The following is a 14,886-nucleotide window of genomic DNA, read 5'->3' as shown; positions in this document are numbered from 1 at the left end:
TGTCAAAAATCTTAAAATACAGACCTGTCCCAAGTCGATACGACGAAACAAAATTCCTTCAGTCTGTTAAATATTTTTTTTAACAAAGTTTTTACAAAACGACCCGAAATAATGTTTACATTCACGCATTTTTTCTTTGTTACTGTGTCTCTTTAAAGTCCTTTGTACCTTCTTACTAAACTCTGTCATTCTTTTTACTATTTTTTTGTTGCTGACTTGCAGCTAACTCGTTACAAAAAGTCTCATCGGTCTGGATCTCAGTCGGAACACTGAGTTTTTGGGTCTTTTGTACGGCGGAAAGTGCAAACCACATCATTTCACAAGCAGAGATCAAACTTCAGCATTTCACAAACGGAAAAAGTAGAAATGTATTATGTTCCTCAGGGTTAATTTTTTAATAGCCCGCCAGAATGTGTCTCTAATATAAGTAAAGGAACGTAATGCGACTCAGAAACTGTTACATTATTCTAACCTTTATCTTCTTATGTCAAGTTAGGGAAACTACCATTGTGTTTTCACTTTTCGTAATTTGGTTTTGTTGGTTCTTGCCCACCAAACTTTGACATTAAAAAGGAAAAAAAAAAAAAAGTGTAATTCATTCCTTTTTTTGGCACTAAAACGCACAAACATTTAACTATAGAACTGTACGCGACTACGCTCGGTGCTTGAGCTCTGTCGGAACAAACGAATGAGTGAGAGGAACGGAGAGGTGTGGAAACACAAGATTAATGAACACAATCAACATGCAGCAGCTTGTCAATTAGTCATCCAAACAACAACAAGGTGAACGCAGGCGGCAGCTTCTCAGCCACAGTGAAGGCAGCACCAACCTTGGATTTCAGACTCCACATCCTGAGATCCAGAGACTGGATCAGACACAGACAGAAGCCATATTGTTACCGTCATGACATCAACATGTCGGGCATTCAGCTGACCACAGGGTTTGATCACAGTGAGGGCAGTCAAAAGGTAAGGGTAACGCGTGCATTCAGACGTCACAGGCCGCAAGTTAGGCATCGGTACGAGTGTCAGCTAAATACCTGATAATACAGAAAAGGCGTGATCTCAAGTACAACAGGTAGGAAAAAGGTAGAATAAAGCATGTCAGCGGCTCAGAGGGCATCTTATTTTCAAACCATGGCTTAGCTGCTGCTGTTGTGCTTGATCCGTTACCAGAAAGCTTTAAATGGTGTTTATTTAGCGTTTGTTGTTTGAGCTCTCCGTGATTGTCTGCGTGACTACAGACGCAGACACAGGCAGAGAAACGAAGAGCTTCCAGGGATCCGGGAAAATATCCTCGTTCCCTCAGTGTTATCACGTTGTGATCTACATACCTGCATCGTCGCGGGCAGGTTGGCGGTCGCTCCCTGAAAGGGACAGACAGTCAACATCGACGATTTAAAGTCAGGAAATGTGCAACTACCAGCAACTGCACTTCATGAACAATATTACTCTGACTGTAAATGCAGAAAAACAGAATTCGATAGGACAGATAACGATGTTTTGTGGCCACTTCAAGCTGCGTTACTGTGCGTAGCATCTTCGTGACCTTAGAATTACAAAATGAGTTTTTCACACTGTTCTTTGACAGGTTATTAACATTTTTTTTTTAAGTTTAATCTATTATCAGCCCTGTTACTTGGACAGAAAAAAAAAAAAAAGACAAGGTTCTATCTCCAAACTCGCTCTGTATTGTCAGTTTAAATCTGGCTTTGATTCAACTAAAGGTTTTCGTTTCTAAATTAATTATTCATTTTTTGTTATCTGTTCCCAAATATCTTCCATCATGATTTTTTTTGCATTAAAACCAAACTAAACTGTCAACTTTTTATTTTTTGTTCTTGACCAAGCAGATAGAACCTTTATAATTCCAATCCGAAGGTTGTATCTACCAAACCCCTGTTCTAAAAGAACCCATTTAAAAATGTGAGAGGATTTTGACAAAACATATTTTAGAGTGGCCTTCGGGATCCTTTCTGTATAGTTGTAGTTTCTGTTATCAGAGCTGGGAAAACTCTGAAGCTTAATATCTCAAAGCCACTCTCAATGCAGACAGCACCTTATAGTTCCACGTTCCCATAGTTCCTTGAGGCCACCAACACATTCACAACAGGGGCGATAACTTGGAAACGCAGGACCTCTTTTTTGTGTATTTGTGTGTTTCTGGGTAAAAGTATATTGGGGTATTCAACACACACACACACACACACACACACACACACACACACACCTGATACAGTCTCTTCAGTCGCGGTGTCAGACGATGTGGCCGCCGTTGGCTCGTTCCCCTGCAGCTCTGCAGCTTGTTGACTGGCCTTTTCAGCCACAGGCTCGCCAGTTTTTTCTTCAGTTTTTAAAACATGGAAGATGGAGGAGGAGGAGGGGGAGAAGCAATACAACAATAAAGCAATAAAACGTGGCAATTTTTCCTTTTAGTACTAAATTTGACTAATTTTTCTAAACACACGTCGATATGACCTTGAGACATTAAACTGCAAAATGCTCGTGATGTGTTTGTGTGTGGGAGTAAGTGCAAGTTGCTTCAGAAAAAAGCATCTGCCAAATGAAAGTTAACGATGCATTTAATTAAAAAAACAAAAAAACAAAAACACTATTTCCGCAAGGTGTCATTTAAACTTAAAGGACACCTTGTATTGTTCACGATTTTGACACGTCTGAAACTATACAGTAGCAGCTGACAGAAGCTCTGAGGTTTAAGAAGCAGACGCAGTGACGCAGGGCTGCTACAAATTATTATTGTAATTACCAAATAATATCTGATTTTTTTTTTTTAAATACTCATTTTGTCTATTAAAAAAAAAAAAAAAATCAGAAAATTGAAAAATGCCCAAATACTATCATTATGAGCCCAAATTCCCCCGATCCACCCAACCCTTTAGTAAATTCCTGTCCTCACACCAGGTTTCTAAACTTTTTAATTATTTGGATTTGATTACTTTTTTCATTTAATAAAATATTCAACCCTGTACATTTATAGTCTGTAAATCAGATTTCACCCACAGGTCCCTCTCCGGACGGCCAGGAATAAGATGCTGCTGGAGGACTACTGAATCCTTTTCATTTGTATTTTTGTTTTCCTTAAAGTGTTCAAACTTATAGATACTGAGTCTAAAAGTACTGAAATCGGCCATTAAAATTTACGGCTGAAAGTCCAAAAGCCAGAAGATATTCCTTTTAAAATGATAGGAGAAAGAGAAAGGCAGCAAATCGTTCACTGAATGTTTGGTATTTTTACTTGATGAATAACGATCAACTTATTATCAAAGGATTATGATTTGCCGATTGTCTCAGTCAATCAATCAATCAACTAATTGTCTCTGTGTCTGACACCGGGCAGACTGGCCGTACTGGGCAGCTCCCAGCGCGGAGCTGATACAAAGCCTCGGTTCGTCTTTGTTTGTCGGGGCGACGCAGATTTTTGTCTCGTGTGACGCAGAGCTGGGATCAGGGTCACGTTCAGCAGACACGCCCCGCAGGTCGGAATTCACAGGTGGGAGTGAGGTGGAGCAGCTGCCGGGGGCGTTTTCCCAGGTATCAGGTCAGTGTCAGCTCGTTTGTCTTGGCGGCAACAGGGAGCAGACCCAGAGGACGGCTGTCACAACGCGAGTGTGTGTGCGTATCTGTGTGTGTGTGTGCGTCCTCACCTGTTTTCTCCTCAGGTGAAACTCCCACCCCTGGACCTTCTGCCTCTTTCAGCCCTGTTCAGTGGTTAAAAAGTTCAGGTGCAAAAAAATCAGACACAGGGTAAAACACACACTGGTCAGCTCCTCCTCCTCCACCAACCTGTATAAAAGGGCTGAAGCTCAGTCAGTGCCGTTCCTACTCTCCCTGGTCCCTAGGGCTGGGTATTGTCTAGGATTTTCAGGTATCAAATTTTCTTTTAATAAGATACCTGAACTTTGGTTCAGTAACTTTTAGGGATCAGACATGTTTCTTCCTACGGCTGCAACTAACATTTATTTTCACTTTGAGTTAATCTGGGGCTCATTTTCTCGATGAACTGATCAGTTGTTTAGTCTATAAAACATCAGTAAATAGTAAAAAATGACCATCAAAAATGAGCTGAGAGTTTTAAATGTTTTGTTTTTGTCCGACCAGAGGCCAAAATAAAATCTTAAGTTAGTGAGGCTGCAACTGAAGGTTATTTTCACTGTTGCCACAAACACTGGATGCCAACATCTGATAATCTGACACTTTTTGACGCCCAGTTCTTCATCTCCAGACACATTCCTATCAGTCTTCCATAAGTATTGAGGATTGATACCCAGCCCTACTGATAGAGCTGGTACAACTAGACTTGGTGTGGTGCTGAAGACCAGCTCCTCACGGTACCAGAGACCCTGTCAGCCTCAACATGAACACATGATAAGCTAAGACTTAATAAAACCTAAAACTGTTTTTAAGCTCAAAAAAGGGAAATCACTCCAAAAACATTTGACCTGATGTGATAATTATGAGGCGGCTGAAGACAGAAAAGATCCAAGAATCATTTTTCTACACGGATACGGCAGCTTTAAAAAAAGAAAAAAAAGAAAAAACTCTTTGCTTTTTAAAAGTCATACACCCAAACTTAGACAATGCTTATGTAATTTTCCACTGAAGTAAAGAGCTGACACAGAAACCCACGTATGTCAGAGGTCGTGGGTTTTATCAAAAGGACAACAAAGACATAAAAAACAAAACTGTGTGAGAAGGAAAATTAAAATATGCGAATATTATGCAAAACTGCAGCGGGTTTACAGTTAATGTAACAGTGCCTCAGTATTCCTCGTCAATCCACCAATCCAAACGTTTACTTCTTCTCTCACTTTAGGTAGCAGAGCGAACTTTCAACCCCGCAACCGCCAGCAGTGAGGAGGTCTGGAGCTACGGCTGCCCGATAGTATTTCCGGGGAAGGAAATAAGGCCAGAGCACCAAGTGTTAGAGCGAACAGAGCAGGAAGTTGTGACGAAGAGAGATAGGATTGAACAGAGGATGTTCATTACTCACTCTGTGCACTTTTGACAGACTTTTTTTTTTTTTTTTTCTCCTCAAGAGTTTCTTCAGTAACGGACTCTGAAAGGGTTTGCACGCAGCGCTGCAGTGGAGGGGATTAAACATGGACGATCTCTCTACACATTGGACCACGTTCATTTTTCTATTAAACCGAGAAGGAAGACAAACACATCTCTGTTTGAAAAACCCAGATTTATTTATCAAATCTTCTCTCACATTTTGAAAGAAAAGCAAGAAAAATCCCTCGAAGATGCATAAAGCAAAAAACAAACTGATAATGAATAAATCTCTACTATTCGGAAACTGCTGCTATCAAGTAAACAGACTTTGTTTCCTTTTTTCTTAGTGTGTAAAGCCGTTGTTGAATGTAAAAGTACTCCAGCTAGATACAGTTATTGTTTTGACCCAGCGGCCATTTTTTTTTTTTTTTTTAATCTACTACACAGCTCTACATTTCAGTCATTACAAGCGTTTTAAAAGCTAGCCCCCTTGAACTCAACTCCTCCTTTAAGCAACAGATCATCATCGTGAGTAAAAGACATTCATAAAAATGAGAAAGAAAAAACTGAGCAAGTGACAGATGACGACGTTTTCCAAATCCTCTCACATGTACTCGTTCCCACTGTTTTATCAACAGCACAGAAATTAAACAGACTTTTTTCTTCAGCAAAGGATGTGATACGTCACACCAAAAGTTGCATTAGAAGGCTGAGATCAATTTGAAGAAGTTCATAGTGAAGCTCGCACCACGAGGCGCGAAGCTGCGGAAAACTTCCTTCACCTACTGCTTCTCATATTTACACGTTTTCTACATCACAGTCAAACACTGAGCTAAAAACGAACTCTCTGCGGTTACGTGACGCCAACATGCAAACTGAAGCAAGACGCCTCCAACAAACATAGAGCAGGGAAGGATGTGCTATTAACAATGACAGGCTCACTTTTCTTCCTTGTTTTAGACTAATGTTACGCTAGTCGTGCCATTTTTGCATCCTCCGTATTTACTTGGCTACCAAAATGCAGGACTTTCAAGATGTTTCCCACATTTCTAAGAGCTCAAAACTAGAAATGTTCAAATCTGAAAATCACTGCACCAGCAGAATATCAGAATACCATGGTAGGAATAACAAGCGTTAGAATGTCACCACCAAAATGGGTAGAAAGTTGTTTTTTCTTTAGTTGGCTAAAGATATTAATTAAGTAGCTTGCAGCAGCCGTCTTTGTAGTTAGGCAAATTTTTAAGTTTGCTAACCAAGCTAGTTGGCTAACTGAGTTAACCAGGATGATACTAGGATACTAGGACGCTGTCAGTGCTTAACAAAATAAGCAGCGTGCATTGGGATCCGTCTTGTTTGATACTACCACTGAGCAGCGCTTAAGTCAGAAATTTAAAATTTCTACACAAAGTGGCTTTAATTTTTAGCAACGATTCTTTCTTAATACATCATCTGCAGCTACATTTTTACAGACGTTCTGTGTGATTAAAGCTGGAAAACCTCCCGCTGGAGGTTTCAACTTCTCACCTTGCTGCAGTGATGTAGAGGTGTACTCCGGGGGTGTGCCAGTACGCCGCGACATCACTGCTGGGTGGGGTTGACAGGTGCGACAAAGCACTCCTCCTACCGACCACACCCAGCGGTGATGCTGGTGAGACTGTGTTGAAACTTTCAATTAGAGAGGGAGGGCAGCAAAACACTAACCTATTCTTTAAAATCCCTCTCTAATCTGTGTCCTCACTATGCGAAGTGACAATTCATCTGCTCAGTAATAAAAACAGCTCACAGTTCAGATATTTTTCATGTTATTTTTTGTCTTTAAAAAGGAAGACACTCTCCTGTTGCATGCTTCCTAGCACCATTTATGAGACGATAACTTTGTGCCACAGTATCATTTTTTCTTCCTGCCCACCGCCGTCTTCTCCTCTGCTGCACTCCTCTCTGTCCTGACTGCTGACACACTCGCTTTCTCGGTTTTCTCCTCTACTGCTGGAGCTTTCGGCCGGGAAGCGTTTGGTTTCCTCTCCAGAATTTCTTGTCTGTTCACGTCGACCTTCGCGGCGTTTCGTTCTCCTTCTGCTCTCTCCTTCGCCAGCCTCTCCGCCTCCATCTTCGCCCGCAGAGCTTTTTCTCTGGCGAGCCTCTGCCTCTCCATCAGCTCCTTCTCTCGGGCTGCTCTCTCCTTTGCTGCCTCCTCTTGCTCCAACTTTTCCATCGCTGCTTTCTTTTTCTCTAGTCTTTCCTTCTCTAGTCTCTCCTGTTCGATCCTCTCCTTCTCCTTCTCCCGGGCAATTCTCTCTCTTTCCTTCGCCATTCGTTCTCTCTCCATCCTCTCCCTCTCTTCTTTTGCGGCCCTCTCTTTTTCTGCTCTTTCCTTCTCTGCTCTCTCCTTTGCTGCCTTTTCTTTCTCTAATCTCTCCTTCTCCTGAGCCATTCTTGCTCTTTCCCTGGCAATGCGGTCTTGCTCCATCCTTTCCCTCTCTTCCTTCTCTCTTGCCGCTCTTTCCATCCTTTCCTTCTCTTTGGCTAGTCTTTCTTTTTCCAGTCTTTCCTTTTCTGCCCTCTCTTTTTCCCTGGCGATTCTCTCTCTTTCCTTAGCAATGCGTTCCCTCTCCAGCCTCTCTCTTTCTGCTCTCTCTTTGGCAAATCGTTCTTTCTCTTGCCGCTCCTTTTCAGCCTTCTCTCTCTCCGTCCTCTCCCTCGCAATTCTCTCTCTTTCCTTAGCAATACGCTCCATTTCCAGCCTCTCCTTCTCAGCTTTCTCTCTGGCAATCCTTTCTTTCTCAAGTCTTTCCTTTTCTTTGGCAATGCGTTCCCTCTCCAGTCTCTCTTTTTCTGCCCTTTCTTTGGTGATTTGGTCTTTTTCTTGCCGCTCCTTCTCTCTGGCGATTTGCTCTCTTTCCCTAGCGATGTGCTCCCTCTCTAGCCTCTCTTTCTCTGCTTTCTCTTTGGCGATCCTTTCCCGCTCAAGTCTCTCCTTCTCTAATCGCTCTTTCTCCACCTTCTCTTTCTCCATCCTCTCCTTTTCCTGGGCTATTCTCTCTCTTTCTTTGGCAATGCGTTCCCTCTCTATCCTCTCCCCTTCCAGTCTGTCCTTCTCCAGTCGTTCCTTCTCCTCCTTTTCCTTGGCTGCCCTCTCTCGCTCATTGGTCAGCCGCTCTCTCTCCATCCTTTCCTTCGCGATCGTCTCTTGCTCCAGTCGTTCCCGCTCTTCTCTGGCTGACTTTTCTCTGGCGAGTCTCTCCCTCTCTTGTCTCTCTTTATCATCCCTTTCTCGTGTCATCCTCTCCCTTTCAGCTTTCTCTCTCTCTGCTTTCTCTTTGGCTTCTCTCTCCATCCTTTCCTTTTCTGCCTTCTCCTCTTCCATCCTTTCCCTCTCCGCCTTTTCTCTTTCCAATTTTTCCTTCTCTGCCTTCTCCTTTTTAATCCTTTCCTTCTCCGCCTTTTCCTTTTCCATTCTCTCCACTTCTTCTTTCTCCCTCTCCACTCTCTCTGCCTCCCTCCTCCTCTCCTCCCTCTCCCTCTCCTCTCTCAGTTGCTCTTGGGCAGCCTCCAGCGTCTTCATCTTCAACGCCCAGGTCGCCTCCTTCTCCTCTTCTTCTTCAGCGAGGAAGGCTCTGATCTCAGCCAGAGCAATGCGAGCGATCCTCTTGGCCTCCATTTTCACGTGGATCATCCTAAGCTCTTCTTTCAGGGCCGAGCGCAGCCTGATTCCTCGGGCAGGATGGTCTGAAGTTTGGGGTCGAAGGTGGGATTTTAAGTGTAGGGTAAAATACATACATAAATAAATAAAAATCATCCACAAGGTTGAGTGAAACATGCCGACTCATAGCCGCAACTTGTTGAAGTACTGGCACACAGCAACCAGGGAAATGTTAGAAATGCAGCCAATCACCACACCGGAGATGCTAGAACATAATCTGTAAATTTCTACGGTACACCAAAGATCTGAATCTGAAGTAGTTATATTGTGCCATCAAAACCCAATTGTTGTCAGTGCCTTAGAGGAAACTGGGAGCTCTTGTGTACCGTGTCAAGAGGGAAAATGTCCAGGTATCTTTGACATTGTCATAATGCTTGGCCAAAGGTCCAAAAAAATAATTTACCACATTATAATGTATATTCCATCCACTCTTTATTTGATTAACTGACTAATCGTTAAAATGTCAGTGACAAGTGACAGTTTGTCTGATCATTTCCAAAAAAACCACAAAAAAAAACCAAACGATTCAATATACAATGATGTGAAGCTGTAAAAAGCACATTATTAGTTTTACTTGATACAGGACAAAAACAATTAATCAGTTATCAATATTTTCAGCCTTTTCTCTGTCAATTGACGGATCAATTTATCTAATTATGGTAATGATCATGGTACTAGTTCAGATTACTGGTTATATTACTATTTGTGTAATTTTATATCATCATCAATATATATTGTGATAAAATGAATTCTCAGGAAAAGAGAAACTGAGAAAATGCTCATGGAATAAATAACCATACAAGGTTTTCTGTTTTTAATTAATTCAGAAAATGGATTACCTGAAAAATCAATGTACTGTATTACACTGATGCATTGATCAGTGTCGCTATCTCCGTGGTATCTCTTTAAAAAGTGATACATACCACAGTATAAACAGTATTGTAATATATTGTTTCACAATAGATATGGTCTTATTTCCCTGTCCTGCTAGTTCATAATGTTAAGTCAAATTAATGAGTAGTGGGTGTGCACAGGCACCAACAAAACCCTTCTATACAAAATGTGGTAAAAACACAGGTTGCACTTAGTCATAAAAAAGCATGAACGAGATCATTGGAATCCAGCTGTTAAACCAAAATGTACTTTGACATATCAGTCAGACCAAAGGAAGAAAAAAAACAAAAAAAAACAACAACTTTATTTTTAACATGCAGACGGCAGATTTTAGTACCTGGGGTCGGTTCTTTCTAGCGGGAACAGATGCATACGAGTAAACAATAACAAGGGATTAAAGTACAAACCAACTCACAGACACCCAGTCACACACAAACCCACGCACAGGAGGCATCAGAACTCTACCTTTTGGGAGTTCAATCTCTTCAGTGGGGGCCTCTAATGTCTTCTCCTCTGGGATGACACACGCATAGCGTTTAGTACTGAAGGTAAAGTCAACATGCTAACGATAAAAGGTCAAACCATCACACCGGGCAAACCGCAAAACACTCGACAGCAAAAGATAATCGGCCCTGAAAAAAATGAGTCAGGAGATGAGCACACGGATTCACCTGTAAACTCACAAACTCACACTGACCCAACATGAGACTAAGTCAACAATCTCAGTTATGGATGTGCAACCTGGAGAACTCCACACAGTTACTTCCACTGATCTACAAACCTGATTTTGTGACTAGGTGACATAGATTCAGAGCTCAATCAAGGTACGTGTAATTTCATATAGCAATGGCGAGGTATACTGAAATATAGCAAAGGTTTCGTGAATTCAACTGAGAAATGACTTATGAATAAAAACAGACAAATGTGAATTATTGTCTTTTGTTAAACCAGTGAGTTATGGTGAATACTTTACAAATTTGATGCCATAAAGCAGACCTGTTCGTTCACAAGGATAGGCGGCATGTATAAGCCCCAATAACTGACCTGACGAACTACTCCACGTATGAGTATGCAAATATCAAACCAGAAGGGAATCAACCAGGTGTGTATCTGTCTTGCCTTGTCTGGAAAACCCAGCATGTTTTCTGTATCATTTCAAAACTTGCTGTGAAGCAACATTTATTCTCAAAGGTCCCGGGCTCTTTGGATGAAAAACTCTCTCACTTGAAAAGTCAGCGGGGGTCATACGTGCTTTCGGGTTCACTACAGGTGGCTGAAGTGGGAAGTGAACCCACAACCATGGCAGGTTTTAAAGCCTTGCTCTGCTCGTTTAGTTAAGCAGCTTCAAACAGAGTCATGCAGGAACACAAAAAAAAAAAAACAGGGACAATACCTCTGCTTTTACCTTTCTTCTTCAGCTCTTTCTTGTCGTCTACAAGTTTTTAGAGACACACAGATCTGTCAGGGGAACTATCAGCTGAGTGATGAACGATGGAGCAGATGCAGTACACAGAGTTCAGTAAAAAAAATAACAATCAGACAGTCACTGTACAGTACCTTTTCTTAGTCTGTCTCTCCTGAGAACAGGACCTTTTAACTTCTTCTCATCTGAACCAACAGACAGCAAAGAAAGTTAATGAAAACTACCAGCTGCATGTGTCAGGTCCAGGGATGTCCCAATCGGGTGTTTTTTTGGTCCCGATCCTTTAATGTTGGGTATCTGCTGATACGGAGTCTGATCCAGCGATTAATTTTACGTTACTTGAGTGCTGATTAAGTCGCCTGTGTATCTGACACACTGAAAGGACACAAGTGTAGACTACTTATTGTCACACACCTGAGTTTTTTTTATGAGCCTCTCGATCCAAATACTGAAGGTCATGGTTTCAAAAATATAAAGTTTATGAGCTTAATTCATTTTTAGGATGTGAATGAAATTTCAGTTGGGAGAATGCGACCCCCGAAAGCGATCCACTGGTAAGAAGACGCCTCGCTCTGTTGGATTTTTTCGGAACTAAAGAGAACGCTCAGTTCACTCAAAAGCGAAATGTTTTTACTGATTATTAGCATTGGAACTTAGTGATGAGCTTAAAGGAAGACGGGCTGTCCCACTGTTGCTATGATCACCTCCTTAGTTGGCGTTATTTTAGCCAATAACAATCCATTCACATGTGCCCGGATGGACCCTGATTTCAATCCTTAGGATCAGCTTGGGACATCTCTAGTCAAGTCACTCTGACATTTGACCGTGAAAGGTAAATAGTCAGCTGCCTCTTGAAGAGAAATAGTATAATCATTAGAAAAAATCCAAGTCTTATGTTGTGTGATTGCTGATGTTGTACAGTAGTGTAACGTTCCCACACTCACGAGTTTTCTATGACACCTGTATTTTCGTCAATATATGGCTAAATTAAAAATTTAATTTGTCTCTTACACAGTTGACTGTTCACATTTATTGTAACCTAGATGCGTGTGACAAAGGTTGACAGCTAAGCTCTAAGCTAAATACAATCAGTTCAACTGTAAACTGAGCTGCGAACTGCAATTACACTGTGTTGTGAGCACATTACATGGATCAGGATTACTTTGAATATGTAGTGCGTACTTCAACATGGACTGGATCTTAAAACACATATATAAGAACGCAATCCAGCAAACTAAAAGGTAAACGATGACAGGTCAAGCTGCAAATATCAAAACTAAGATCTACAAGGCAGAATATAAAGTGTCAATGTGAGTATTAGTGGTTCACAGGCAAAAAAGTGGAAGTATTGTTAATATACAGTGAGTCAGATTAACGTTACAGAACACAGCAGAATATAAAAAGCAGTGTAGTAACATCATCATATCAATACAGTATCATCAAAGACAACTAATACAATTCCTTTTTTTTTTTTGTACCCGTTATCAACACTGAATTTGAATGATTTAATTAACGAGCCAACTGGACTGGTTTAACGAAACACGACCTCCAAATAGAGTCTGTTAATCTGCCAGAGTCGCCGCTAGAAGGTCAAGATCTGCCTGCGTTCGTTTGGTGGTTGATGGTAATTTGTCACGCAGTCTCTCGGTTCTTTTCGACAGCCACGCCGTAGAGATGCATCAGCAAACAAGACAAGATGTACAGCGCCAGACTGCAGGGCCAGACGGAGCCCGACAGACCCGGAGAAGCATTCGAATAGCACAAATAGCACGAAGGGCAAAAACCTACTGGCGGAAAAATAAGTAAAAGATTTTCCTTCTGATATGTCTGATTTTAGAGCATCCCACAACACACAAGCTGTGTTTTAAAAATACTCCCCATGCTCACAACTGTACCACAACAAAAACAGAGGCAACTAAATGTTCACTGGGATGGAATGTCTTAACATCTGAACATCTTAGTTTCACTTTGATAAATGTTGATTTTTCATATGAACAACCCAAAACCAGCTGGATATCGATCTGAAAACTGACTCAATGGTTTACAAATTGGCAGGCTGAGGTGTGGAACATTTGTAGTTAATAAGCCAAAATATGTGAAATCACATTCATGTTTATGGTTCTGTGTGACATCCCAGCGTTGGTGAATTTCTCTTTTAAAAATGTGATTAAAATAATCAGTGTATTTTTTCGTCACTCTGGGATATACACGGACGTCAGTATATGTGATAAGCCAATACAGGCCAATACTATATTAGCTAATCAATCCAATAAATTGCCGTGTTGTTTAAACAAATCAATAGTTTCAGGCTATTTAAATTCCGTTTATAGGTTATGGGATGAGTTTTGTGATTTTGCGGTTAAAAAGGACTGTACGGCCAGTCCGCCCAGTTTGGTCCTGCAGTGGAAACCAGACATCAGGTACCCTGCACCACAACATACACATTGCCATCCTCCTCCAGCTGGACTGGGCTACAGTACGTCCCAGCCTGGTCCTCATTGGTCGGTAGTGGGACCAGGGAGCCTTGCTAATGGCTGTTGCTCTGCTTCCTGTCCTCCTATTGGTTCTGGAGGTCCAGTATGACCCCTTTGACCTCCTCATCATCAGAGGAGGTCGTCCCGCCCTCCTCCTGCCTCTCAGCCGCCGCTTCCTTCCCTTCCTCCTCCTCCTCCTCCTCACCCCGCTCTATGGGCGAGGACACTACGTCATAGAGGAAGGTGAAGAAGCCATAGATCCAATCAGAGCCCTCCTCAGCTAAAATATCAAGAACCTCCTCAAGCGATTCGGCATTTGCACTACCACCGCCATCTTTGGTCAAGCCTGACGAAAAAGAGAGGGAGAGAGAAAAGGGGGGAAAGGAGAAAAATAAACAGGATGGGAGAGGAGGTGGAAATGAAAAGGGGAGAAAGGGAGGAAAGGAAGGGGGAGGCAGAAACAAGGGGGAAGCACAAAGGGAAGGAAGGTTGAAAGGGGTTAATGGTGAAAGAAAAAGAAATGAGAAGAATGAGAAAAAGGAGGCATCAAGGAAGGAATGATGGAAGGAATGCAGGAAGGAAGCAAGTAGGGAAGGAACAAAGGATGGTGGGAAGGAATGGAGAACAACCGTAACGGAAATAGGACAAAAAAAAAAAAAAAAAAAGAATGATGGTACGGGACAAAGAGAAAGATAGTGAGTTAGAGTCGCAGATGAACCATTGACAGTAAATAAGCCTTAACTCCCTGTCTCAGTCTCGTCAGGCGATCTCTGACTGCCTGTCTGCTCGCCAAAGGTCTGTGCCGTACAACAAGGAACAGAGGCGGCCATCTCTTCTGTTTTTATGTGATTTTGCTGCCATTCTTCAAGATATCTAACTTGTAAATACATTGATGTAGCATGTCAAGCTTGTACAAAACCTCTCCGTCTGTGGCACAGCCTCCTGCTAGATTTTATCCTTTCTACTTATCTTACCACCCGGTGCTTGCATGCTACGACTTTCATTCACAGGAGATTCTATTCCAATGTGTCCTGACACATGACTGGTTGATAATTTGTCTAAGAAAAATGCAGTTATAGGTTATCAAGGATGATGATAACCCACTGTTGGGCTAATTAAAAAGATATAAACTGAAGAAGCAGACCAAAAAAAAAAAAAAACAAAAACAAAATGAAAAAAAAAGGTTCTGTTTAAGGTTATCAATGAAAGCGGCTGAAAACAGGGGCACTGTATACAGTAAATGAAACAAGTAGAACAGCCATTGCTGTCGGTTGATGTTGGAATATTATTATTATTATTATTATTATTATTATTATTATCATCATCAACGTTTTTAGGTTAACACAGAAAATGACCCCTGCGACTGCATCAGACGGAGC

At 41.7% G+C, this 14,886-nt stretch overlaps 2 protein-coding genes across 32 annotated transcripts in view; one reads left to right on the top strand and one right to left on the bottom strand.

Annotated features, from left to right (window-relative positions):
- LOC120789870 (NACHT, LRR and PYD domains-containing protein 12-like) overlaps positions 1–14,886 on the top strand; it is a 1,168,582-nt gene that overhangs the window by 1,126,077 nt on the left and 27,619 nt on the right. The window lies entirely within an intron of this gene.
- The window catches only part of unm_hu7910 (un-named hu7910), a 38,171-nt gene that overhangs the window by 12,482 nt on the left and 10,803 nt on the right, over positions 1–14,886 (bottom strand). For 9 of the 12 annotated variants that reach the window (XM_040127061.1, XM_040127054.1, XM_040127049.1 and 6 more), the window contains 4 exons: positions 3,666–3,719; positions 2,231–2,344; positions 1,335–1,367; positions 831–866 (listed from right to left, as the gene is read on the bottom strand). In XM_040127061.1, the coding sequence (XP_039982995.1) occupies positions 831–866; positions 1,335–1,367; positions 2,231–2,344; positions 3,666–3,719 (237 nt within the window). The remainder of the gene's footprint in view (positions 1–830; positions 867–1,334; positions 1,368–2,230; positions 2,345–3,665; positions 3,720–14,886) is intronic. The other 3 variants (XM_040127050.1, XM_040127058.1, XM_040127055.1) reach the window with 2 other exon arrangements.

This window comes from Xiphias gladius, chromosome 5 (genome assembly GCF_016859285.1).
Source record: "Xiphias gladius isolate SHS-SW01 ecotype Sanya breed wild chromosome 5, ASM1685928v1, whole genome shotgun sequence".
NCBI classification, from domain to species: Eukaryota; Metazoa; Chordata; class Actinopteri; order Istiophoriformes; family Xiphiidae; genus Xiphias; species Xiphias gladius.
Note: the sequence above shows the minus strand (reverse complement) of the source record. Positions and strands in the feature narration are given on the sequence as shown.